Consider the following 26289-nt stretch of genomic DNA (forward strand, 5'->3'; position numbering starts at 1 on the left):
TCGCGCCACTTAAAGTGGTGCCCGGAGGCATGAATGAAGCAGGCTGAATGAACAAACGCGTGAATGGGGAGAGCCTGGAAAGGATGAATGGGGCCCCGCGGCGCGCAGACGCGCCGCCCGCCCGTAATGAATGAACCGCCCGCCCGCCGCGCTGCTCCAGCGCCGCACCGGGGCGCTGTTGCCGCGCCGCGGCGGGCCGAGGCAGCGGCTGGAATCCCCCGGCCGCGCACGTGTCCGGGGCTGAGGAGGAGGCCGAGCGCCGCCGCCAACGCTAGATGTCACCTGGAGGCAGCGGTGGCGGCGGCGGGTTGGGAGGGGGAGAGCGGGATGCTATAAAAGTAACTCTCCGCGGCACGTGCACACTTCGGGGAAACTTCAGAGCCCGGCCGCCGCGACCGGCGCTGGCGGTGCCTGTACCGCGCCGGGCACCGCCCCGCCCCTCCCCCAGCCCTGCGCCGGGCGGGCTGCAGCGCGCGCGCGCGGAGCGGATCCCCCGGGGGCTGTAGGCGAGCCCGCTCCTTGCTCCCCCTCCTCTTCCCTGCCCCACCTTGGCCTGGGGATGCGGGGAAAGTGAGGCCGGGCCGGAGGCGAGCCGCGAGCAGCATGAGCGGCAATGGGAGCGGGCTGAACGCCTCGGAGCCGCCCACGGAGCTCAGCCTGGACCGGCCCGCCTGGGTGGCTTCCACCTTGGCCGCGATCCTCATCTTCACCATCGTGGTGGACGTCCTGGGCAACCTGCTGGTCATCCTGTCCGTGTACAGGAACAAGAAGCTGCGGAACGCTGGTAAGGGCTGGGGGCAGGGGCGGGGGCGGGGGTGGGGGTGGTGGCAATGCAACGGGAGGGGAGAAGGGCCGCCCTGGGGAGGGGTCTTCGCTTGGCAAGGGGCAGGAGAGAGGGCAGAGAAAGAGGCACCGCCCAGCCGGCCCCAGCGCCGTCTTCCCCTGCCCCAGCCCAGCCTCCTCTTAAATGCTTCAGCCGGGCCCCAGCCAACAGCTGTCTCCATCCAGCGCGGGGCTTGGTGGCTCTTGGCACCGCCGGCCTGATCGGCAAAGAAAGTTCAGCGCCCAGGAGGGCTGGTCCGTGATGCCTTGGCGCTGAGACCCGCGGTGAGGTTTGCAGCAAACGTTTCCTGCTCATCCGCTGTGCAGAACGTGCTGCTTTGGAAGCTGAGCCTCCCCGGCCCGGGACCAAAGCCCTGCCGTGTAGCTGGTCTGGTGTAAGTTGGAGGCTTTCTAGCTGCCGTGTCCTGCTCGCTTGGAGATCAAACCTGAGCCGGGCGTTCAGACTCGAAGCGGGTGGGGGTTAAGGTTCACCACCAGGCGGCGGATACCGTTTGTGACAGATGCGGAAAGCGGCGTGTTTCACATCAAATCAGCGCTGGGGCACGGCTGTGTATTTTTAGTAACTCCGACCAACCCCTGGTGCTATTTTAAGCTCTTGCTCAGTAGAAGTATGATCCGGCGTACACGCCTGATTTTGTAACCTGGAGGGAGGGGGGATGCCGCAGCATGTGGTAGTAAATGAACAGTCCAGATGTTCCTCTACTGTTCTGTATTATTTTAATACATCTCTCTTCATAAAATAACATGGTTGTGACCTCAGACAAAGTCAAAAGGTTTAGTTATGGCTGGTGGATGCACAGTTAAGAATAAATGAAGTCACAATGTTGATGCGCTTCTCTCTTTGTTCACCAGCTACTTGCTATTTACTTCTTTTAAAGACTGAAATCATCTGAAAGAAAAAACAGACTTGGGCACGCTTCCGAACAGTGGCATTTTGACAGGCTAGGATCTGTGACAGGCTATTGAGAAAATCCCTCTTAGTTTCCTGATTATTGGTCCAACAGGCAGAAACTCCTCCTTCAGAGCTGTTCTGCTTTAGCCTGTCAGACCAGCTGCTGTGCACGTGTACTACTAAATCTGTGCACTCAAAACCCTTTTGAAACTTTCATTGAAAAAATGAGGGAACATGTGCGGGGAGTTGCTGTGCTCAACAAAGCAGGACTCTGTTGCTGTTTGTTTGTTTTTTGTTTTTGCTCCTAAGCCATTGTAAAGGACTGGCTGCTATTGCTGTTGAATACCTTGCAGAATTTCAGTTTTAACTCCACTGCAGTCAGCTGAGTTAGACAGGTGAGACTGATGTGAGAGGGGAGCTTGGTTTTGTTACAGCATGTCACACAGTATCTGACTCTAGACAACTGATATTTCACTGCTCTCTGTGTTCATTATAAATATAAATGACGTGGCATAAATGGTTTCATGGTCACATTCTACGTAAGGTAATTAAAATGGCTTACAGTTGGCATTTCAGGGAATGCCAATGAGCATGATTAAGATGAAGAGAAACTGGTTTTCTTAGTTACCACTGATGTAAAATGTAGATGCTAGAGTCTCCTGTAAATGCTAAATTCGTGTGAGATCAGAATCAGATTCTAGAATTCCAAGTCAAGTTGAACTTTGTTTTGCCATTTTTTTTCTCTTAGGGATTTTTTTTAAGTAGGTGTGTGTTTGTGATGGTTCTTTGGGTGAGAGTGAAGGGATTTAGGTATACTCCTCACATTAATTCACATTTTTCAGTTCTTCTGTTGGGAATCTGAAGTCCAGAGATCCATAAAAACAGAACTCCACAAACTATAGTGATGTGTTCCTGAGAGTAGAATTGACTCCTGAGACTCTTATATCTGTATTTGCTTTGTTCTAGCTCTCCCCATATCCCACTTACATTCTCACAAGTGCTCATTGTCACATTTCTTACTCTCTGCCTTTTTCCCTCTCTGTGACTATTGAGAACTGCAGCAAACTGTGATAATATAGAGCTAGGATCACAGAATATTTTGGGATACGGAATTGTATTAGGCTAGATTGTGGGACAGATACTGCTGTAATTTAACAAAGAAACTGGCTTTATAGAAGGAAATAATTCATATTATGTTTTAGGATAGAATTTATTAGTAAAACAAAGTAAAGTAAAGGAGATAAATTAAAACTTCCGTCCTTTTAAAAAAAACTTTGAATACTTTGATGAAAGGAAATTTATGAACGTCAGGATCTTGGGAAATACAGAAAATGATTAAACAAACAAATTTTATAATCCCCATACAACTAATTCGTAACTTTTTAGACTCCGATCCAGCAAACACTTAAGCTGGTGCATAACTACGACATGAATAGTCCCATTGAACTTTACATTGAATTCAGTGGGACCACTCATGAGTAAAGGTTATGAGTGTGCATACGTATTTGCAGGATAAGGTCTTAATATTATTTTGAGTGGGGGGAAGGAAGAATTTTTTTTGTTTTTGTTAAATCAGGATCTTTAGGAACAGGCAAAATTTAAAATGTCAGGTTATTCATACAGCTTATTTGTAATTTGCTAATTATAAGGAAAGTTGCAACTATTTGCGGAGCTGTAATGAGAAAGAAACTTCTGATTTTGCAGCAGCACATATTAATAAATCATTTGCTGACACATTCATTAAGGAAAAAAGGACACAGGCTGAAAATTGCACCTGGAGCAGGTCAGTGAGGAGTGGAAGATGTCTCCTGAAGAATATGTATTTCAATGAAGATTTATCTTCCTTCTCTGAAAAAGAGGACAAACCGAACTATGGAATACTTGATATTGTACCAAACAGGTGGATGTGGTGGGGAAAAGTATCTTGCGTCTCCATCTCTCTCTCTCTCTAGATATATATATATGTTGGTTTTTTTGGGAAGATAACTACAAAGTGAATCTGTGGACTTCTTTTATTGCTAAAATATGCCCCGGGGAATAGTAGGAAAGCCTAGAAAAACCGTCACAAGAAGTGGCATCGCCTGCCTGCCAGTCAGAAGGTTAGTAAGAGGTACTGTGATCAAAGCAGAGGAGTCAGTAATCCAAAGAAGCTTTGTCTCAGCAAGCGAGGAGTGTGTGATACAACAGACTCCTTCATAGTCACAGGCGTGGCTTCAGTAGATGCTCTTCTAGACACAGAAGCCGATGATGCAACTGGTAGGATCCTCTTTTATTTCATGTACTTGACTGTAATGAGTTTCATAGTTCTGACCTATTTTTATGGTGACTTTTATGATCCAATATACTACTAGGCCAAGTTCAGTCTTGGTGGAAGCAGTTGTGACCTAGGTCACATTGGCTTACACCAGGGCTGAATTTGGCTCCTCATGTCTTTTAACCTTGACACAGATGTAATGGGGAAACATTCAAGGCATAAGGAGTTTGGTGGGAGTCTTGACCTGATGTCCATGTAGATGACACTTTAGTAAGTCATTTGTGTGCTTGCTTTCTTCTCTTTTAATTATTTAAAAAAAAAAAAAAAAAAAAAAAAAGATTCAGTATAAATCAGGGACTGTGTTTCATGGTTCTTTGGTAATGCTTATAGCTCTTTTAATTATAATTATAATATAATAATTATTATGTATACATATAATAATAATAAATAAATATAATTATAATTCTTTTCACAAAACACCTGAATTGAAAAAAATAAAAACATGGATTTTTTGTTGAGTTCTCTGCTCAATGGTGCAAAGCCTAGGTGACTTAGGTGCCTAAGGCCCAGATTCTCAAAGGTATTTAAATTCTGAAATCAGTGGGAGTTAGGTGCCTAAATAGCTTTGTGGATCTGGGCCTAAATCACTTGTGAAAATGAGACTTAGGCTCCTGAGTCACTTAGGCCTTTCAGCACTGAGCAGAGCAATGCTTAAATAGTTCAGAAATCTGGGCCAAAGAGACTGGCCTCAGTGAAGTAGGTGGAGGAACATTGATAGTTTTCACAATATCCCATAACATTGTTACATTGACTGAGGTGCTCCGATATTTTGCTTTTTTTAAAGTAACAATTCATATGACTGACTATCCTTATACCTTCATTGTTATCCTTGCCAAGAAAACAATGCATCAAGAACAAGACTATGAAGTAGTTGTAAAGATTAGCTTATCACATGGTAAGTTAAAAATGATTTTTTCCCTATTAGGGCCTCATTCTGCACACTTTGCATGCACACAAAACTAGCAGTGTAATCATTGGGAGTTTTAGATACACAAGGTCTGCAGGTTGGGGACCTTATTAGTTAAATGAGGATTGCTGCTTTCAGCCTTATTATCCCTCTTGCTCTTCTTCCACTTCCCCTCCCAAACTGTATTCTTTTGGCCAAATTCATTCACTTAAGTGGCCTTAAGAGCCACCCACTGAATTCCTGGGGAGCCTCTACCCCCACCCTCTTCCACAGTCCAGAAGTGTGACCAGGGCTTTCCTACTCCTTGGCTATTCCTGGCTGTTGGAATGACTCATCATCATTGGTGGTTGCGTGCTCAGCTTCTGTGCAGGGAGGAATTTGGTCTTTTTTTTTTTAATACTTTTGTTGTCCAGTTTCCTGAATCAGTTATTCTCATTACCAGCATGACTCAAACACTGTTGTCACTAGCTAAGGGTGCAGAAAAGAGGTTCTGATGGTGATGCAGCTCCAAAGCCCTGAGGCAACAAGGTAACCGGACTATTCACATGCTTAAACTTAAGCATGTGCAAAACTACCTTCCTGAATCAGGACCCACGAGAGCAGCAAAGAAGGGAGAAGACAATTTTTATATTCTAAATGCATTTCTTAGCTCAACTGGGTTCAGGTAGCATAGTTTGTAAAGACAGAACCAAGAATGTTAGGAGAGCATGAGTGAGCCTGAGAGCAGCCTCACACTAAATGTGTATGTTCAGCGGGGACATCTAGGAAACAATGAAGGAAGACAGCTACTTATGTGAAACTTTAAAAAAAAAAAAATCCCTTTTAAATAAAAAATAAACAGAAGTATTTATTAATACTATTGTATTTTAAAATCAGGGGCAGAGTCAGTGGGAATTCTTCATGTGGAAGGTTTACTGAATTGGCCCTGGCTTTTTAAAAATTATATATGTTGCATAGCAGCAACCTATTTGGTGAAGAGCCTTTCTAGTTCCAATATTTACATTTATTGGAAGGTAAATATTATATATGAAGGTTTTCAGATGATCAGATTGCACCTTTAATTCAGCTTTTTCAGTATGTTAATTGTTCTTGATTTGATCTGTTTTTTTAATGTTGACATTCTTCAACAGAATATTTGTCTTCTGTTTACAAAAAGAAACAAAACTTCTGCTGTTGTGAAACAAAGACTAAGGAAAGTATTGTCTTTATTACAGATTTCCCTGGACAACTTTTGCATACCCAGAGAGAAAATGGGTAGCCCAAGAATCGTTTGGATCATCAGAAGGAGATTACAGCTGTAGAAGATCAAATAATAACATGCAAAATAAGGGTCTGAAGAAAACTGACTGACATATTGATGACAATGAACATTGGTATTTCAGACTTGAGTAACTTCAGGTAGCAAAAATGGTAAGCCAATTGGGGGCGGTGGGGATATGTCTAGCTGAGTTCATGAACTTGTCCACCTGTTGGACAAAATCATAAAGCAAAATATTCAGTTTTGACCAAGCAGTTCCTTTAGAGTAGTAAATGGTGGTTTTGGTTAATAATTCACTCAAGCTTAGGGTTCATTTCAGAAACTTGTTGAAGTGGGACCTTGTTCTTTCAGTGACCAAAAATAGCGGTAAGCATTTAAAAAATAATAATATTCCAACTTTTTTTTTTAGTTTTTGTCACATGATAGTCTTTCCTTATTCTTCCTGCCAGTTATTAATTTTCTGAACTGGCTAACCTTTTGGAAAGCAATGCTTTTTGTCTTTCGCTGTCATGAAACACTGTTTCTGGTTAGATACTTTTCTTTGTCTCTTCTTCATTCTGGTTCACCCCTTTTTCTGTTTTTTCTTCATTTTTTTCTCTTCTTCCTCTGCTGTCCCTAGTTTCTTCTCACTTCCCCTCCTCCCCAAACTCTTTGCTACTCTGTTTCTCTTACTCTTATCTCTTTGCTATTTTTTTCTTCTCTCCCACCATTATAAATGTTTCTAACATTAGACGCTAGCGACAATTCTAGTTTCTAATGATAGAAATGCTACCAGCAATAGACAGACATCAGATGCCAATAGCACTACTATCAAACCCCTGTTGGACAGTAGGGCTTGCTTTCTTAGGGGAATAAAAATCCTGCAATGTCAGATCAGGATTGCGCATCCAGGTGCAATTTTGCAGTCTGAAAAGAACCTAGCACCCTTTCTGTTGGCAATTTTTTTTTTCTTACGCTCTTGCTTCAAAACTTCCCATCAGGTTAACCTTCCACGTCTGAGTAATGCGTGCCAACATCTTCTCCAGGAGGACATAATTATTAAAAAGCTCTTTTTGGAAAGAGACAAAAATGTGTTTTGTTAATAGCTTTTTGTTATTTTATGGGTCTCTTGTAAACAAATAAACGTATTTTAATATGTATGTAAATAATGCTGGAGCCTTATTTATATAAATACTACCAAGAGAGAAGTTCCCTTCAGCAGTATAGCCCGTCCACAGCCCACCAGCACTAGGGGCAATTATTGGTCTGAATATGATTCTAAAGGTGTGTATCTTTCATCCTGAAATGAGTCTTACCATTCTTTTGCCCTGTGTCATTTTAAGAATGGAAAATACAATGAACCAAACTAAATAAGAATCCTATGGTATGCCAGAGGGCAGATTTGTCAACGCTGCAGGCCCATCTTCCTCTCCTTTGTTAGGCTTTTGAGGAGGGTATGGGTTGGAAAAAAATATATTTAGGGGCAATGGTTTATGCTGTGATTTGTAAATTATGGGATGGGTCACTTAGATCACTGGATGGGCATCTTTTATTGTCTTTTAAAAATGTGCAGTAATAAATAATAAAAAAGCTCCAAGATCAGGTTTTTTTTTTTCTTTTTTTTTTTTTTTTTTTTTTTTTTTTTTAAAAAGAAAAGTGCAAAGCCATGTCAGTGTCTATTTAAAGGCAGTGTTGCACCAGAAATGTCTTCAACCAATTCACCCCAATAGCTAAAGGAACAAAACAAAATAAAAAAATCATAGCTGAATATCACTGCTCTGGGTTCCACACTCCTGTTGGGCAGGATCAGCACCTGCTCAGGAATTCTGTTCTTGATTCTTCTCTACCTACCACCTTGTGTGGCATACCTAATAAAGCCAGAGGTGCAGAAATATGGAGACCTGCATTACTTTGTTTGCATACTACTACTTTCTTTCTCCCTCCAGCCCCAAAGATTTCCCGTCCTCCTCCTTTTCTGTTTCCCTCCACTTCTCCCCTTCAAGTTTCTTCCTTCTCAATGCTCTTGGCTTTTTTCCCCCCTCCCATTTAGATTCCCCCATTTCTCTCCATAACATACTGAGTATATACAGACTTTTCCTAAGGCATGGTGCCTAATCTACACATGATTATAGAGATGTGGCTTTAGTGATTACCTCACAGTATGCAGTAGCTACAGCCATGTGACTGGATATGGAGCCATTCTCTAGACTCCTATTGGATGCCTGGAGGACTCCTAGTTTAGAGTCCTAGGATAGACCTATAGGACTTAGCTACATCCCTATGGTTTTTAGATCACCTCTCCCTCTCTCCCCTACTGTTCCAGTGAAAACAGGAGATAGCAACATCTGCTCACGAGCCCTGTAGGATGTGTCCTAGCTGGATCAGGAAATTGACCTCTGGTTTGGTAGTTTTCACCAATTCAAATCAAGTGAGAGTAAAATGCTACCGGTTTAGAATAGGGGTGTTTTCCCACACTTTGCATCTGTGTAACTAAGTGACTGTGCAAGTTATGTGACAGGGGAGAATTAGATCTACCTGTCAACTTCTGAACCAACCTTTGGGTACAAAATTTGAAGAAGGTGCACCATTATTTTTCCTGTAATGACAAAAGGGAGACCCAAAAAATTAATTTATATCTCAAATGTACTTTTTAAAGTTCTTGTATCATTTATCTGCTTCTCAAAGTTCTTTTAATTAATTTATATAACCTACTTTATGGAAATGATGAAGCCCAGTGAGTTTTAAATAGTTAAGAGCATTTGGAGCAACTCAGAATTAAAGTTTATTTTGACCATAATCTCTCTAAAAAATCAATGTAACATGTTTTTATGTATGTACTATGCATTAAATGTATAACATCCATTTTTCAATCATTAAAAATGACATTTCATTCAAAGAGAAACCATGATACAAACTATTTCCTTTTGACTCATGCCGCTAAACTTACTCCTAAGACTGCCATTGATATTAATGAGTTCAGTTAACTAAATCCCCTTACGTTGCTTTGAAAATGCAGATGTCTGTGGCTGACTGTCATCTTCCCCTTTAAAGGCTGGATTTAGACTTCCCTCCACTTATCTGGCCTATATGACAATCAGATTTATGGGAATGGTGCCCCACAGTGACTGAAGGCAGGCTCATCGACAGCAATTCCAGGCCCCAGGGCAGAACAGTCCCATCCCTTCTTTCATCTGTGGTCCTGCCCACAGTCCACCCCTTCTCTGCCCTCGCTTCACCCCAGGCCTCCCCCTCCCCTTAGCTAGTGCTCCCTCACCTAAAAGTAATTCTATTCATGTGGGGAGGCCAATGACCTTCAATTCCCTCCTCACCTGGCATCATCAGGGAGCAACAGCAACCAGTTTCTCACTTTGGTATCTAATTAGAGGCATCTTCTGCATTCTTTTTCTCTGCTGGAGGGCTGTGTGCATCTGACTCTGGTGGTCTTTTACTAAAGATTGGAAAGGATTGGGGTTCCCCCTTCCATGTTTGTTTCCTGTCTTCTCCTAACCCCCCTTCCCAGTATGTACCCATCCTTTGGTGAACCCATCTGCCCAGCTTACTGTCCCCTTGAGTATTCTGTGAAATGAGTATTTCCTGGAAAATAATTGCTTTATGAATTCCCCATCCTACAAATGAATCCCTCCTCCCCAATCCCTGCAAGCTCCAGGTGAAATCCTGGCCATGCTGAAGTCAATGGAAAAACTCTGAGTTCAAGATTTCCCTCTTAACATTTATATGGTGTAATAATTGGCCAGGCAAGAATCCCGATCTGCAGTAGTCAGGATCCAAATTCTTACCAGGCACTGGAGATTCTCCCATAGTTGCCCTTCTTATGCATGAATAGTAACCACATTAAGGGACCAAGACATAACACCTCTTTCCCCCCATCCCTCTGTGTTTGCCCTGGGGCCATCTTTATAAACCTAGAACTGTCCTGGCCAGATTATGACCAACAAGCCAGCTGTGTTCTCAGAAGAAGCGGGGGACCATACACGGCTCACAGTTGGGTTGACGCTCCATGCAGCGCCCAGAAAGCAATAGAGTTGGGACCAGTACATTTAGTGGATCATCAGACTTCCTGAAAGTATGTGACTACATATCTAGCCATATATACTGTATGTGTCTGCTAACCCTTCTCCAATGCCCATATCCTTAGGAGAGTATATATTGGAATGTCAGCTGAAATGTCACGTATGATAGACAAACAATTTATGACTCAGAGGTTGATATTCAAGATCATCTGAGGGGGGGGGGGGGGGGGGCAGGGAGACCACAGACTATTGCAATACTTGTCTTGTCTAGCTATTTCAATATGCATGGATTTTGTGTTCAGTGGATCAAGGACCATTTGCCTGGACCCAAGTTGATGGATGGATTACATCAATTTATTCTTGACATTCTTTGCTCCCCTCTGCCTTCTAGTCAAAAGCAAATGCTCCCGTAAAGACTATCGTCTCTTTGCAAATGTATGAGCTGTTTGCTTGTGTGAGTGTATCTGTACATGATATGCATATGTGTATTTGTATTTACATGCATGTGCATATGCACACAGAGTTTTCTCTGTTTTCAGTTGTTTTTAACTCTCAGAAAGCTCCACATTTTGGAATGACATTTTCTAGACTTGGTCTCTGCCGTAAGGTGACTTGTTTTTGCTGAGACTTTTAGCAACAGCTCAGCTGCGCTTTGGGGTACAATGAAAGTGGAAAAAATACTTTCCTCTTGGGAAGTGCTATATTAGGACAGTGCTTGAGACTCTGATATCATTTAGAGTGGCCTGAGGGTGGTAATGTTAGCATGTGAAGTCCTAGTCTCTGCTGTTTGTGTGCATACGCTTTGACTAGGGCATGTCCGTACTGTCTGGTCTAGCTGGGGTAATGGACAAATGTGTGGAGGGGAATGATGGGGATGTCTCTGTGGGATTTGTACTGGCATCCTTTGTGGAGAATTGCTTTGTGACAAGGGCTCCGACGTGTGCTCATCTTTTGCTTTGTTACAGTTTGGTTGGTTAAAACTGTTTTCTTAACTGTCATTGCCAAGGCCCCCTTCTCCAGTGCAGCTACAGTCCACAGTACCAGTGCTATATATACACATGCCTCTGTTTGTAATCTCTGTGTTGGGCAGGGTTCCCTTAGCTGCTTGGTGGCTTGTTATCCCTCCACAAAAAAATTTCCCGTCTCCCTCGTATAAAGAATGATGTGCAGTTGTACCTCCCAGCAGCAGACGTGAGAAGGAACTACATTCAAGACTTACATTTCCTTGTCTGCTTCCCCCTTGATCTGGGGTGGAGCTAGGAAGTTTGTGTAGAGCCTCTAACTCTCTACTGTTCACCTGACTAACTAATTCAGTTGGCAAGCAAGGGGCAGGAGTCAGGGCTGCACCCCACTTCCTAACCCTCTTTGATTCCCTTCCCACGTGGTCGTGATGAGACTGGGGGGAGTGGACGCTGTTCTTCCTATTGCAGCTGATGTCACAAGGGTAAGGGTGTAAGGGCGAGTGGGGTTTATCGTCCTTTACTCCCTTGTGTGATTGAATAAGGACTCTGACAATGTAGCCCTAAATATTTTGCAAAATTAGAGAGACACTGCAATATTTTGTAAGTCCAGAAAAGTTGTCATATGTGTTCATTTCAGAGAGATGCATGATGATGTGTTGCATCTTTTGAGCCATTCTAATAGGACCCTCATTGAATATAATGAGAAGATATGCCTGAACAAGAACTTCAGTGCTGGGCCCTTATTGGCATAGCCTCATTCTACGGCTTAGCTGGCTGGTCCATCTGCCGTAGTGCCTATGCCGTTCTGCTTTGGGGAGATAACCTAGCTGAAATTCTCTGGTTTGGCAACAAATTTACACCACTCCTTTGCATATCTCTTTTGCAATCTGTGTACAGAGAAAGCATTTATTTCTCTAAGGTTCTGACACACGTAGCTGTTTTGTTCTTGTTTCCATGAGAATACTATAAGTTTCAATGATTATGTTTTCAGCTTTGTCTTCTGTCCTGTGGTGACAGAATAATGTCAGTTCCATCCTCTATGCACAGCATGGATAGGCACAGTGGGAGTGGAGCAGGGCCAAGGATGTGTCCTAGTATGTGGTATTAACTGATGTAAGGCTCACAAAGTTCTCACACTTTCTTGCTGTTTCCTACAAAAGAAATGCATTATTTTAAACATAGTTCTCACATTTGCTAAAAACATTTCTTTGGTTGGTTACATTATAAGTCTGCCTTCCTTTTCAGGCTACCTTTTCAGCTCACTTCTTGACTGCTTTGTCTCTTCCACATTCAGTGTAGCCTACTACTGGGACTCTCTGCAGTCTGAACATAATGTTGACTACAAGTGCTTTGGTAGCTGTTGGAACACCTACTTTGACTTTCATTGTTTTTCTGGCACAGCACTTGCACTATTTAAAGTTTACCTTTTCTCAGTCCGTGCAGCATTACCTGTTTGTCACATGTATCCAGTTTTTCCCAGTTGTTTCTGGAAGCTCCTAGGAATCTATCTTGGTTCTATTTGTTGTATATTTGCATTCTTTCCATGGATACTTCATAGGTCTAATATGCAGTATGAAGATGGCTCCTTGATGTATCTGTTGATTCCTGTAGCTTCTTTTTGACCAGTCTCATATTGCAGGGTTACTTTTCTGATAGCAAGGTTTAAATTTTCACTATCTTTCTTAAGTTGCCTGCTGTTTTTAATTGAGTAATATTTTTCTGTCTCATTGTTTCCATTGACAATAGATCTTTCAGTTTTGGTGTGAAATCTTGTAGAATTACAAGCTGGTTTTGACAGTGGGTTTTCCTTTAAGGCTCATGTTAAAAGTTCTGTGAAATGGTTTTATTACAGTCTCTGGGATGTTAGGATATTGAAATGTTCTCAGGGAGTAGCATACTGCCATTTTAAAAGGGACTGCTATGCTTCCCCTGTAATTTTTCCTAGTAAGACGTGCAGTAACATAATAAAGACAATCTAGAGAGGATTGTCAGAGTTCTGTGTGTGCTTCTCCAATATAAAGCCTGAACCTTGAGTAATCTTAGTCTCCACAAGTAAATGTGAGGTCTTAAAAAAAAGAGTTTGGACCCTGTTAATGTATGTGAGAATACACTGGTTGAAGTTAAGGTAATGGTAAGTAAACTGTATTCAAGGATCTCAGGAAAGGGTGAATTTGCAATCCAATTGCTCACATGCATTTGTTTTCTATTTGGGATATCACCCATTAGTCACAACCCTTATACATGATTTTATTGTACATTTTTGTTTGTGGGTCTCCTTTTTACTTCTGTCAAGCATTTGAAGCTACAGAACTTGGCTGACAGCATGCTGACTGACATGTATGTGCGCATGTTATTCTTGTGCTGAGAGAATTTCATAGATTACCAGCAGAACAGTGAATTGATTTTTAAGATCTTTTGCTTATATTCAGAACTCTACATTATCTCTTCCCACCATATTTCCTCATAAAACCTTCTAAATCATCGCTTCATGAGGTTCACCTGTCTGCGTATTGAATTGCTGACAATTTCTTGGGATAGGACAACAATATTTGTCTACATCTTTTGCTTCCCTTATTTAAAACATCACATTTGCTTCCTTCACACATTGATCTTCAAATCATTAACTTCTTCACAGCCATTCTTTCCGCCTACATTCTTAATGGATATGGCAGGAGTTACCTCATGCGGTTAAGTTTAATCCGAGTCTGAAGACCTGTTTGTTAACATGACTTTTAAAAATTTTTATTTCTTTTTGTGTTATTTCCTGTGCTTTTTGAAGTATGAAGATGTGATTGATCCTTTTTTCTATGAACTCTCAAAAATATGCACGCTTTAGCACAGTAGCATGTTACTAAAAATAAAGGACTCTCAAACACTAATTATCTTAAATATATAAACACTGCAGGCATTTCATACTTGTTGAATGGCAGAAAGTTTGAATTTACAGAGAAGAACGCTTCATGATTGACAGCAGACTTCCAATTTAGTTGATTAGAAAGGGCTAAATTGTGGCTTAGCCTGTATAGCCACACAAAGGATTGAGGGCCTAGATCCTCAAAGGTTCAGATCCATTGACTTCAATGGGAGTTAGGTGCCTAAATGCCTTGGAGGATCTGGGCCTAAAAACTGAGAATTCTCTTTACATCCTTTTGTGATTACCTGGACTTTGAGACTTGATGCCTATAAGTAAGTGCACACCTGTACAATCCCTTCCTGGAACAGGTGGGCAGGGAATGGGTAAGCCTTGGCTGTATCTCAGAACTCACTGGCTAGAGAACTTGACCGAGCATGAGTGGAGGTGTGGAGGAACTAATCATTTACTGCTGGAATGGCCAATAGTAAATTACTGCCCCCATGGAACAAGGAGAAGCAGGAGAAGAATTGTGGCTCTGAGGTGTGTGTGAGGCACAACAGGATTTCAGTCAATGGGGAGAAGGGAAGGAATATTGGTCACTCTTCTCTTTGATTCTCGTTTTCAGACTTGTAAGGTTTTGGGTAGGTGGGTGATTAAGGTAGGTTGTGATGCAACTTTAACTAAAGGTAGTTTTGATTTATAATATAAACCACTCATTTTCTACTTACTCAATCAAGATTGTAGGTATACATTTTCTTGGGACTAAAGGAAACACTTATTGAAACCTAAAATGCCACTTTAGAAGGATAGACAAGGTTATGTAATTCTTTCAACTGTTACAGTCTGGAAGCTTTAAAAATTCACCCTGCTGGGAAGGTGGGATTAACTGAATTTCAGCGGGTTCCTGCAAAAAGACACTTTCTTCCTGCAGGACACATTGGGCCAGATCCTCAGCTAGTATAAGTTTGCACAGGTCCACTGAAATCAGTGTCAATTTACATCAGCTGAGCGTTTAGCTTAACATGGTTATGATCATCTATATGCATGTTTGTTTGTACTTTTTCTTGTCATTGGATTACAGCTCTCAACAGACCTAGATAGTAGTTCCTATTTTCTCCTTGCGTTTGCCTATTATGTCATTGCCATTGTCAACCATTCCATATTTAATGGATCTTTCCGTGTCTTACTCAAAACTGTAATTTTCATGCCTGTTATGGAAAAGCCCTCTCGACATTACTCACTTTCTTACAGCTGTTTAACCTCCATCCTCTCTTTACTCATAAGACTTTCTGTCATCTCACCTAGCAACCTCTTTGACTGCTTTGTCTTGATTTTGAATCTGCTTCTTCTAGTGGTTAATGATTTACTTTTGCCTTTAAGCATGAATCCCTTCATTTCCTACTTGTTCTCAGTGCCACCCTTTATAGTGTATTGCTCACACTATCCTGTTTTGAGCACCTCAGTCAAGAAGCCAGTTTCTCCAGCATTTTCCTATCCTGGCTTTTATCCTTTCTATATAATCCCTAATTTAAATTTTAAATTTAAATTGTTTTAAATTGTTCCTTATCTGTTCTCCTATGGAATGCCTCAGACTCTCTGGGATGTTTAATTTTTTTTAGTGGTTTCCCACTTGACATTCAGCTCTATCTCCCTCAACTCATTCTCATATCCTTTTGTCTCCCATCCACAGTATTTACATATATTGTTTAAACACTGATGTTCTCTCTTTAGGTAAAAAACTTCTCGTTGCAGGTTTCTGCCTTCGTTAGTTTCCTGAACTGAGAAAACATAGCTCTCAAGGCTAGAAATAGAACGGATTTTTTTACCTTGAAAATTATCTACTCCCTGTCCTCTGCCACATTTCTTTGTCATCACCTCTGGTTAAGTACTATAATTTCTTTTTACTTTAGTTGTGCTTTTTGTAAAATTCTCATTCGTGCCTTAATGATTTTCTGTTATGACTTCTTCAGTTAACTCTTCTATGGTCTTCCTACAGCCTTCCTTGTGTTTCATAGGGTCCAGAATTTTACAGTGAAGATTTCCTGCACACTTCAGGAAATGGGACCATATCATCCATTCTTTATAATCTTCACTGATTATCCATTTCCAAACTGAGTTCAAAACTGTTATCTTGCCTTCCAGCCTTCTCTGTGTACCTCTTGCATCTTACAATTTTGACCTACCACAAACCTGTAAATTCTATTCCTCTCTCTCCTACTGTGACTCTGTATTTTTGTAGCAGTTCTTTCATTTTTGCTGTTCCATCTATCTTGATTGCCTTTACATTTTCCTTCTCAACCAGTGCTCTCTTGAATCATTCCTTTTTTTAAATCTCACCTTAAACCATTTCCCCTTTTATGTTATAATTTTCACTCTTTGAACAGTATTTTGTGATACTCCACATGAAAAATGCTATATTAAAATACATTGTATTGTAATTTTCAATTGAATAAAGTTACTTTGACGGAATTTTGTGCACTGGAAAAAGTGCATTTCTTATAAATATAGGTTTCTGTTGCTGTACGTCATAAGTAGCTGTCAGTATAGAAAATAGCTAAAAATCATTGGCTTCTTTTTATTTTCTGCATTCCTCAGTCAATTACTTCTATATGCAATACACAGCACTACACAGTTTTAAAGTGTGACTACAGTTAGAAAAAAGTGACTTTAAAAATTACAGCTTTGATGTTCAATTAGTTTCCTTCAGTAACTTCCATATCAAAAAGCACCCAAGGATGTTCAGCCATTCAGATGAGTCTTTTCTATGTAGATAATATTTCTATTATTTCAGTTCTTAATGAGAATAATGAAGGAAACCGAAATAAAGCAGTTTTTATTTGACAAAAGAATGTCAGAAGAAAAACACGTTGTGTTTCTCTCTCAATTTACTACCAATCTACCTTAAATATGATATTACTGTGCAAGGCTCTTGAAGAGATTTAATGAACATGCTTAATGTTCTTTGCTTCTTGCTGTTTTAAATTCTTTGAAATAAGGATTTTTCAGGCCTTTGGAAAAAAAATCTGCTGGAGCTAAGCTGTTTAATGCAGTAACTAATGCTTTGTTAATTGTCCAAACAGATTACTTACTTTAATTACTTAATTTTGCCTTAAAGAGTTCCCAGGACAATGGCAACGTGGAAAGGGAAAATATGAATCTTGAAAATGAGTTTAAGTGATTCAAATTACAGTTATTACAGATATGAACTTGTAGTCCCTGTGCACCTAAAATTCCCATTTACTACTTTTATGAATCCTTTAAAAAATGGTCATTACAAAATTCCTATGCAACCTCTGATTTACATACTTACATATTGCACACTATCTGGGTCTTTGTTGGTTTTTTTGCTCTCTCTTTTTTTTTTTTTTAGACAGTAAGCTCTTTTGGCTAGAGGCAATTTAACTGCCAAGTATACTTTCTATACTCAAAAACAGGTATAAGCAATAATGAATATAAAGGGCAGTAGGACTAGAAGACATTTTTATCTTTGGACATGGATCTAAACGATCCAGCCTTGGAGATTTTTTCATAGCCCACCGCTACTTATAGGAAACCTGGAGTGAGATGTGGGTTAAAGATACTGAGGTTCTTTTTAGCGATTTGATATAAATTGTAAGACTGCTTAAAGCTGGGAGAGGTTGGGGAGTCTACAAACTGGGAAATATGAGGATGATGGAGGCCTTTCTGACTGACTTATCAGACCCCTCTAAATTCATTCTTTAATACTGACCTTTCAGTTTAGATCAACAGTTGTGGGGTGGCTGAGTTGGCAGCAGCAGGAGGACTGCTAGATCTCATTCCGTAGGTGGAGATTTGCAGGAAGGAGACATCAGTCTAGGCCTATTTGGAGATCTTCCTCTAGGTTCTGACTCTAAATTCCAAAGTACCACAAAAGCCAAAGGAACTTGTGGCTCCATAATGATGAAGAGGTCCAGAAGGCCTCCGTGAATCTGTATTACTTGAGGATTTAGGGCTTGGATAAAGTAACTGCTGGACTAGGAAAAGGAAGTAAAAGTATAAGAAAACCTAATTTAATCAGGGCACTCATGAACCCTGGCATGGCAGTCCAAAGAACTGATAACTCCCAAGAGAGGCACTGATGCCAAAGCTTGGAGCAGGTTAACAGGAGAAGGATCTCTGCTAGGATCAACTAAGGAGAAGAAAACAGCTGTTCTTACTAGTACTAAAGAAGGTAGTGCTGGAATTAGTTCCCTGATCTTCTCAGTGTTGGAGTATCATGGAGGTTGATCCTTGAGTCTCCACAGTCCTTAGTGCTGAATAAATAGCATGTTGATGCTGGCTCCCTTGACATCTATCTCTGCAAAGTGGGGAAAAAAACAAATTCCATCATGTGGCATCATGTTAACCCCTCCCTCCCATGGTCCATCAGCAGGGCTGGAATCTTTAGATCCACGACACAGCCTCTGTTACTTGAGCTAATGGAGTAACTGATAGCACTAGTAGGTTGTCATCCTCTGTGTGGACCAGGACTATAGGAGGATGAAATGCACACTTTCACACATTTGCTGACAGCAGAGGAATGATGAAACTCAGAAATTTTGGATTTGATTCCAGGCTCTGGAGGGCACTATGCCACAGATTCTTCTGCCTATTCCCTGCCTTCCCCCAAAGATTAACCCTCTTTGCTCTGTTCCCTGTACCCTGTCCCAACTTTTTCCCTTCTCCACTCCTGGCTTCTTGTACTAGTCCATTCTCCTTGACTTCTCAGTCCCAGTCTCCTTTCCCCAGGCTTCTTGTCCCAATCTCCATGCCCAGCCAGTCCCAGCTCCTTATCTGATCTCTTCCCCTCCCACTGGCTCTCAGACCCAATCTCCCTCCCGAGTCTCCTCATCCAAATTACATTCTTCCTCGCAAGCCCTTCCCCTTCCCTAACTCTCCTCCCTCCCTGGCTTCTTGTCCCAGTCTCATTGCCTGCCAGTCCTGGTTCTGTCCCCTTATACCCACTCCTTGTCAGATGTGTTTCCCCTGTTGCCTGATCTGTTTGTGTATTAATGGGAATTCTTAAGTAATCAATATAATTAACACTGTGAGGTTTGGTGTGCTCTTATCCTATCAGGCCCTGTATTATTAGAATGACTGTTCAGTTGGGAACTCTGACATGCATGGATGCAACACTCACTGTCTGTATTTGTAATAGTTTTATTAACACAGTTAGCAAAGCTACAAACACTCCAACCAGGCAAAGTACATAGAGATAACACAGAATGAGCATCTGAGCATCCATATACTCACACCATCCATTGCAGAACAACCTAAAGTGTTGGTCATTATCTTTCTTCTCCTCCTCTTCCTAATCAACATCACCAGTGGTTGTCATTCTGGCACCTCCCAAGAGTTACATCTCCCAAGGCACACAGGCGAGGATATGACGAGTTGTGGGGTACCCGTCTCCCATAGATTAGTGGCCTTTTTACCTCAAGCTTATTAGCATATATGTAAATTAGTTACCATGGTGGTCTTGTGGTCAGACACCCCCTGATGTTCCTAACTTAAAATATCCCAAACTACTATAAACTAGCATCTTGTGGTTACCTGTCAGCCGTTTAGTCATTACAACATTCTATCATGTGATAATTTATGATCTAGGGTTACTCCCTGTTAACTGTTTATGCCAAGGCTTTATTTGGGCCTTATGCCTTGCTTAGCTAAGTTAGTGTCTTGTAGGCTCATTACATTACTGCCTTAACTTATACCTGTGCTTTACCTAGTAAATACCTATATCTATAGGCTACATCCCTTCCCCTTGACTCCATTTGACCCACTCAATCTCCTTGTCCAGCCAATCCCAGTTTCTCTTTCCCATCCAATTTCTTTTTCAATTTCACTGTCTTCCCCATACCAGCCAACTGGCTCCTAGTCTCCCCCATCCCCCATTTCCCTCTCGGACGACCAGTCCTAGTTTCCTTGCCCAACCAGTCCCAGCCTCCCTGCACCCTGCTGCATTCGTCTCTCAATCCCAGGCACTTTGCCCCACCAGTTTCTCTCCTACCTATCTCAGTCTCAATAGACCCCTTGTCTCAGTCTACCCTTTTCCCTCCCCACTGGTCTGGCTTTTGCCCCCTCTGCATTCGAGTCAGGCAACTTTCTCTTCCACATCACTGGCCACACAAGAGAGACAGGTTCCTTGTTCTCAGTTCTGATGCCCGGCTCCACCCTGGCCCAGAGCAGCTATCACAGGGAAAGATCTTCTGAACTCCCATAACTGTGGGTAGGAGCATGTTTATTGCTCTGTGGAGATGTCACATGCTCAGTCTAGTCAGCTGTAGGACTTGTGAGGGGATGGAGTTTGCTCAGTGTGGGTAGAATCTTCTGAGATTTTTAGTTCCTAAAGTTGAAGAATTCTTTATTAAGCATGTATGAATGGTGGTTTTTCAAATGCTTATAACTGGCAGGCCGTGATTTTTCATATTCACGGCAAAAGGCACATCCATGACACAAAGACCACTCTCTTCCTTTCCTTCCCCCTCCTCGCCAAAGCACGGAGGGCAAGAACTGTTGCCAAAATTTAACATGGGCAAAACAATCTTTTTTTTCCTAGCCTTATTCTGAGAAATGACAAAACCATTTTAGCTGTAATTTTCAAAAGCAAACAAACAAGAAAACAGCCTATGGCAGACACTTGTCATGGAAAATTTCAGCCTGAATTGTTAACGTTACAAGCAACTGAGAATAGGGTCTTTTAATGGGAAGCGTCATGCAAACTTCATAATAGATGACATTACCAGCACCACCAACAATAAATCATTGTTTTGCTTAGTTAATAGAACAATTTAAATCACTAAAAAGCTAATGACACCTCATGGAAAACTTTGAAAAATACTCTGTTTAGAGACATTTCTGTTAGTGTCTCTCCTTTTTTCTGTTTTATTTTTAATTCCTTCCTTCTTATTTCTGAGGAAATTTGCATGAACTCGTAATCAACAACTATCTTGTTTTCCTGTTGCTGCTGCTTAGTCTTCACCTGAAGTCCTAGTCCTTTATTTGTAATGACATAATAAGAAGGTCAGCAAAGCAGTTGGAATTGAACACTGTTTTGGAGTCTGAAATAGACGTCAAGAAGAAAAAGGGTATCATTGAGCAAAGGGTTCTGTTAGACAGCTGTAATAAGTACACCTACTGTAGCTCGTGTGGCTAACCTACTAATGAGAGTATTAACTCAAAAGACAATTCTGAAGTTTTACAGCTGATGTTAGTACATTGTTGTCCGGCATGTTATATAAAAATGTTTAATCCAGTTATGTTTTTAATCTTCTGCCTTCCAGAAATCACTATGCATAATTTCTAACAAAGTGAGATTTTTTTCTTTTAGTAAATGATGAGAAACATCATGATTTATAGAACTGCATAGAATATTCCCTTAAAAAGAGATTTTATTCAGAAGGATTGAATGTAGGCATTTAGCAACATAATTATGGCTAGGAGACATGTTCCTGTGTCTGTCTTCTTAGGAGATAGTAAGTGATATCCGAGGAACAACTATATCTGTTGGGCTGCTTCCTAAATTAAAGTAATGAGTGAACTATGTAGTACGTTTCCAGAGACATAATATGAAGAAACTTTGTCTTCTGGATGCCGGTGGTACAGCAGAATAATGTTTTTATCTTGTTTGTCTGGAAACCTCAGAGCTGAATTGGATTACAAGTAAAATGAGTTTGCAGTGTGCGTATATTTCCTCAAGGATCACCAGAAACAGCATGGCATGACTGTCTGTATGAGCTTTAGGGAATCCAATAGACGCCAAAGCTAAGCCATGTAAGTACCTCAGAAACTGGCAAGGTCAGTTATGAAAGCTTCCACTGCACTTTAAGGCTCTGTGGCTGGCTAGAGTGTGTGCTGAAGTTCCCACTCAGGTACTGAAGTTCAGCAATATATATTCTTAAATAAAGTAATGCTTAGTTCAACCACTTTTTTCTATCATCAAACAATTGGCAAGTGAAACACAGTAGCCGTGCTTCTCTTTCCATTAAAGTGTGTGTGGGATGGGGGGAAGGAGGGACATTAGAGTAAATGTGCTCAGTCCCATTACTGTTGCATTAGCTAGGGCTGATTTGTCATGTTAGTCAACACTTCTTTGTTTAGATAACATATTAACCTTCTCTGGAAAACTTTCAGATTAACAGACAGCATTTAAAAGTATTTTTCTTCCAGTGGGCAAAAGAAAAAAATATTTGAATAAGGGGCACGTACAAATAATGCAAAGCATCTGCATAGAAGAGCAAAGGGGACAGCAAAGTGGTTCAGTAATCGGATAATCTGTCCTATCATATCATTACTTGTTTTTTATGACTACAGTGTACATAAAACAGAAACTCTTGTGTGATCATGTTAGAAACTTTAAAAAAAAATGCTCTAATCAGTAGCTGCACAGGGAGCGGAACAGTTTGGAACTGCATATCAGCTTCTCTGTCGAAACCACTTAAGGTGTTTCTTCTTCTAACTTTTTAACTTTTCATTCTATTTTAGCCTTCAGAGACTGAATGAAGCCAAAAGTGAACCTTGACATTAGTGAGCAGAGGGGCTTGCTTACCAGTCACTTCATCTTAAACAGATCATGCTGCTAATATAACATCATAAAAAGTTTCCAGCAGTCTTTAAACATCATCTTCCTTTGAACAGCTTCAAGAGTGAATATTTCCCTTGGTTTGTCCTTCCAGTGTTCTCATTGAAGGATTTCCATGGGACCTATTTATAGTGAGAAATCTAGGCATTCCTTAGTTTGTGAATCCTTTTAAGCATTTGATTAAATTTGTTTAGTCTTGTGAGCAGGATAAAATTCCAGCTGAGGGTCAGTTACTGCCCTCAGTTTTTATGTGAAAATCCCATTGACAACAAGGGAGTTCTGTCATGGATAAAGGGCATAGCCTGGCACTAAAATTGTAGCAGATAATGCTAGTAATGCATGTTACTATATTTCTAGTCCTACTTCTACTCATTGCAAACATCAAAAGCAGTTAAGAGCAGTTCATTATACATACAGTATTATGCCATTAATGTTACTTTGCTAATTCGATGTTAAAATTAACAGACAATGAATATTCTGATTTAAAGGAAATCACTGAAGAATTTGCACTGTTTTTGAGGTTACAGTATGGATACAAAATTAGTGATAGAATGCCCTCCTAGATTAAACAGCCTCTCTTGCATTAAAAACAATATCTGATTCCTCTGCCTAATTAAATTATTGAAAGCAAAATTGAGGCTGCATGTGGAGGAGTTGGAGAACCACAGAAAATGTTATTCTTGATTTACAACTTTATTTACCAGTGTCTGCAAATTACTTTCAGCCGACATTTACTAGTGGATACTATTTAAGAATAAAGGATTCCTTCCTCGACTGCTGTATACTGACTTAATCAATGATACTATTCTGAGTTACACTGCTAAGTGTCTGGTCCCAAATCTGGAAGAGAAGATTATTATTTAAAAAAAAAAATCCATAACCCTCAAAGTAGAAGAGTTTTTGTTTCAGGGTTTGTCATGTTTGCTTTTTGTTTTTCTACTTGGCTGTTTTTGATCAAGTCATATTCTAATTTTTAATGCCTGAGCTAAATTCAAAACTCTTCTTGTATGGATTTTATATCATGCAATCCCAGGCTTTCTGAGAAGGGAAGCAGGAAAGGGGGCAAGGGAGGCAATTACCCAGGGGCCCAGCAATTTAAATGGGCCTGGGCCTCTTCTGCTCATGGCCCTGCCCACACTCCACCTCAGCTCCATCCCAAGCCCCGCCCGCTCCGCCACTAACTGCCCTCCTCCCCCTCCTGCTTGTCTCCCCCCCCCCCCCCGCCACTTCTTGTCATGTCCCTCCCCCTGCTCAGTCCCCCTTGACTGTGGCTTGCAGCCTGGGGGAAGGGAGAGTGTGGAAAAGAGGAGGGGGACTGAGCAGGGAGGAAGCACATGGTGGCGAGCTGGCCAAGTGGGGGAGGGGGTGGGGCCTGGCAGTGGAGTGGGGGTAAACTGGGGCTGCAGGCAGAAGAGGCGGGACAGGACTATTCTGCCGTAGGGCCTCGAATTGCTGTTGGTGGGCCTGTGCAATCCTATTGGTTTAAATGGGGTTTCACAGTGTGTGAAGAAGTGCAGAGTTTGACCCTAAATCTGCAAATACGAAGCTGCTTTTAATCTGACATACTTTACACTTCATCACACGTAGAACTCAGATTGATGCTAATGAGATTTCCATAAGTGGAACATGTAAAACATGCCTCTTAGTTTATGAGCTTTATTTTCCAGGCTGCTTTCTTTCCTTTCTGTCATTCATATATTTGAAATAGCTATTTTGGGGGTGCCCATACACATTTTTCTTTTTTTGGGGTCTATTGGGTGTAGTTAAGAAAATAACAACTCTTCCTGTCTTCCTCCTCTTCTCTCTGGGTAAGCAGTGTAAGCCTAGGGCTCAGGCTCAAGCCTACCTCCCCCTTCCATCTACATACAAATTGCGCTAACCCAGAGCTCAGACCCAGGGTCTCAGGACTCCACGGGGGGTGGTGGGTCTGTGTATGATCTAGGGTTCAAGCCCTTTTGCTTTGCAGGATAGATGCATCCCCACCTGACTCGTGCTGTGAGCATCCGCCAAAAGTATCCCATGGGCTGATTTTCTTTATCCTCTGGACAGTCAGGTTTTCCCCCCACTGTACCATGAACGAAGGGCTAGAGTGGCCACATTTTGGGAAGGCACTAGGAAATCTAGGATATGGGTGGCTGGACTCAGGCCTGCATAATGCATTATAGACCCTGGCTCCTCTCAGTACAGACACTGTGGGTCCCAGGGTTTAACTATTCCTAACCTGGAGTTACACATGAGTGCAGACACTCAAACCCCAGGTTAGCAAACTCAGGTCTGCTAACTCAAGTTCTACTAGCTCTGGACTCACATTGCAGTGTAGACATACCCTTAGTGGTCTTCAGACATATTCCATGCATTCCATTCTTTTGCTCATTGCTGTCACTGTAAATGTGATGACTCCAATTCTGAAAAAGCGCATAGAATCATAGAAGATTCCCCTTGCTCAACTACATGCATGTATTTGACTTTAAGCATGCAAGTAGTCCCCTAGTAAATAAAAAAATAAACACTGTGATGATTTGGGGGAATCTGTTTGTACAATTTATGAATTTTGTGAGAGGTTGTGAACTCACTTTGTGTGTCTTGACTTGTATGTCTCTTAAGCTGCAAACTCCATTTTAAAGGTGCAGCCTTTTGTCTTCTCTCTTGCTCTTTTACCTCCACATTGGACATCCAAAGGGTTGTGATGTAGAGCTGACAAAAGAGGATTATTAAATCTAAATGGCCCTTCGTTCAAATACAAACATGCTAAACAACAGATTGGCTTCCACCCAAGAGCACCAGTTCATCAGGAAAGAGGTTATCTGGCAAAGAAGTCACATGATAAGGGTCTGGGATCACCAGCACAGGCTTATCCTGTAGACAGAAGAACTGGAAGGTTACAAAAGGGCAGGAGCTGATCTGTTCATGGTCTTTGGCCACTTTCACCAGCTCATGGCAGATGGAAGCTGCTGCAGGAGTCTGATGTGGCGAGAGGGTACCCTGCCTTGAGTTCAGATGGCCCCTCAAAGGAAGAGTGAGCTAGAGTGAGGGGCACTGCATTCAGGATGTCTGTTGTCTACGTACTCTCTGCATATTTCTTGTGCTTAAATAAAGAGCAATGGTGTTTTAGAATCTGGTTCAAAGTCTATCGTATGTTTTTATGTCTTATTCTTACCACATGCCATTTGAAGAGTTAACCTGCAGACCCAGAACACCTACATGGCTCCAATTCTTGGAGAAGGTCTGTTTGAGCAAAGAAGTCTGAGTGGGTCAACACTGGTAACATGGGCAAGGCATTTGGACTGAGGTTTCAGCTTTCAGAAGGGGATGCTAGGCAGAGGATCTGCACCCTGAGAGTGTACCTAGAGTCCCTAAGACAAGGTTCAAACTCTGGAGGTTTAAAACATCTATGGATCTCACCAGACTGCTGTTGGATTCCCTTGGTGGCCAAGATGGGACATGGTACTGGGTCCATGATAAACAGACTGTTTTTCTTCCACACCTAAATAATGTAAAATGTGTTTCATGATAGCTGTAAAGACTCCATTGAGTTAAGTTTGGATGAGGCCCCAAGTCCACAAAACATGGTTCTCAATTGCCTACAGTTTGAGATTAATGTTTCCTTCTTGAGTGTCTTGTTTTCAACTAATTCTTCCTCATCAGTGTAAACCGCAATAGAATCTTAG

General features: G+C 41.5%; 1 protein-coding gene across 2 annotated transcripts in view; it reads left to right on the plus strand.

The window, feature by feature from the left end:
* The first annotated feature begins 341 nt into the window (after nucleotides 1-341).
* The window catches only part of MTNR1A (melatonin receptor 1A), an 80960-nt gene continuing 55012 nt past the window's right edge, over nucleotides 342-26289 (plus strand). The window contains exons 1-3 of one of the 2 annotated variants that reach the window (XR_010916680.1): nucleotides 655-784; nucleotides 6171-6366; nucleotides 7195-7804. Coding sequence is in view for 1 of the 2 variants with exons in the window: in XM_067530593.1 (XP_067386694.1) it covers nucleotides 604-784 (181 nt within the window). In the remaining variant the exon portion in view is untranslated. Of the gene's footprint in view, nucleotides 785-6170; nucleotides 6367-7194; nucleotides 7805-26289 lie in introns of those variants that run through there. The other variant, XM_067530593.1, reaches the window with a different exon arrangement.

Source organism: Emydura macquarii, unplaced genomic scaffold (genome assembly GCF_026122565.2).
Source record: "Emydura macquarii macquarii isolate MOO-44397 ecotype Brisbane River unplaced genomic scaffold, CSIRO-AGI_Emac_v2 contig_3108, whole genome shotgun sequence".
Taxonomy (NCBI): Eukaryota; Metazoa; Chordata; order Testudines; family Chelidae; genus Emydura; species Emydura macquarii.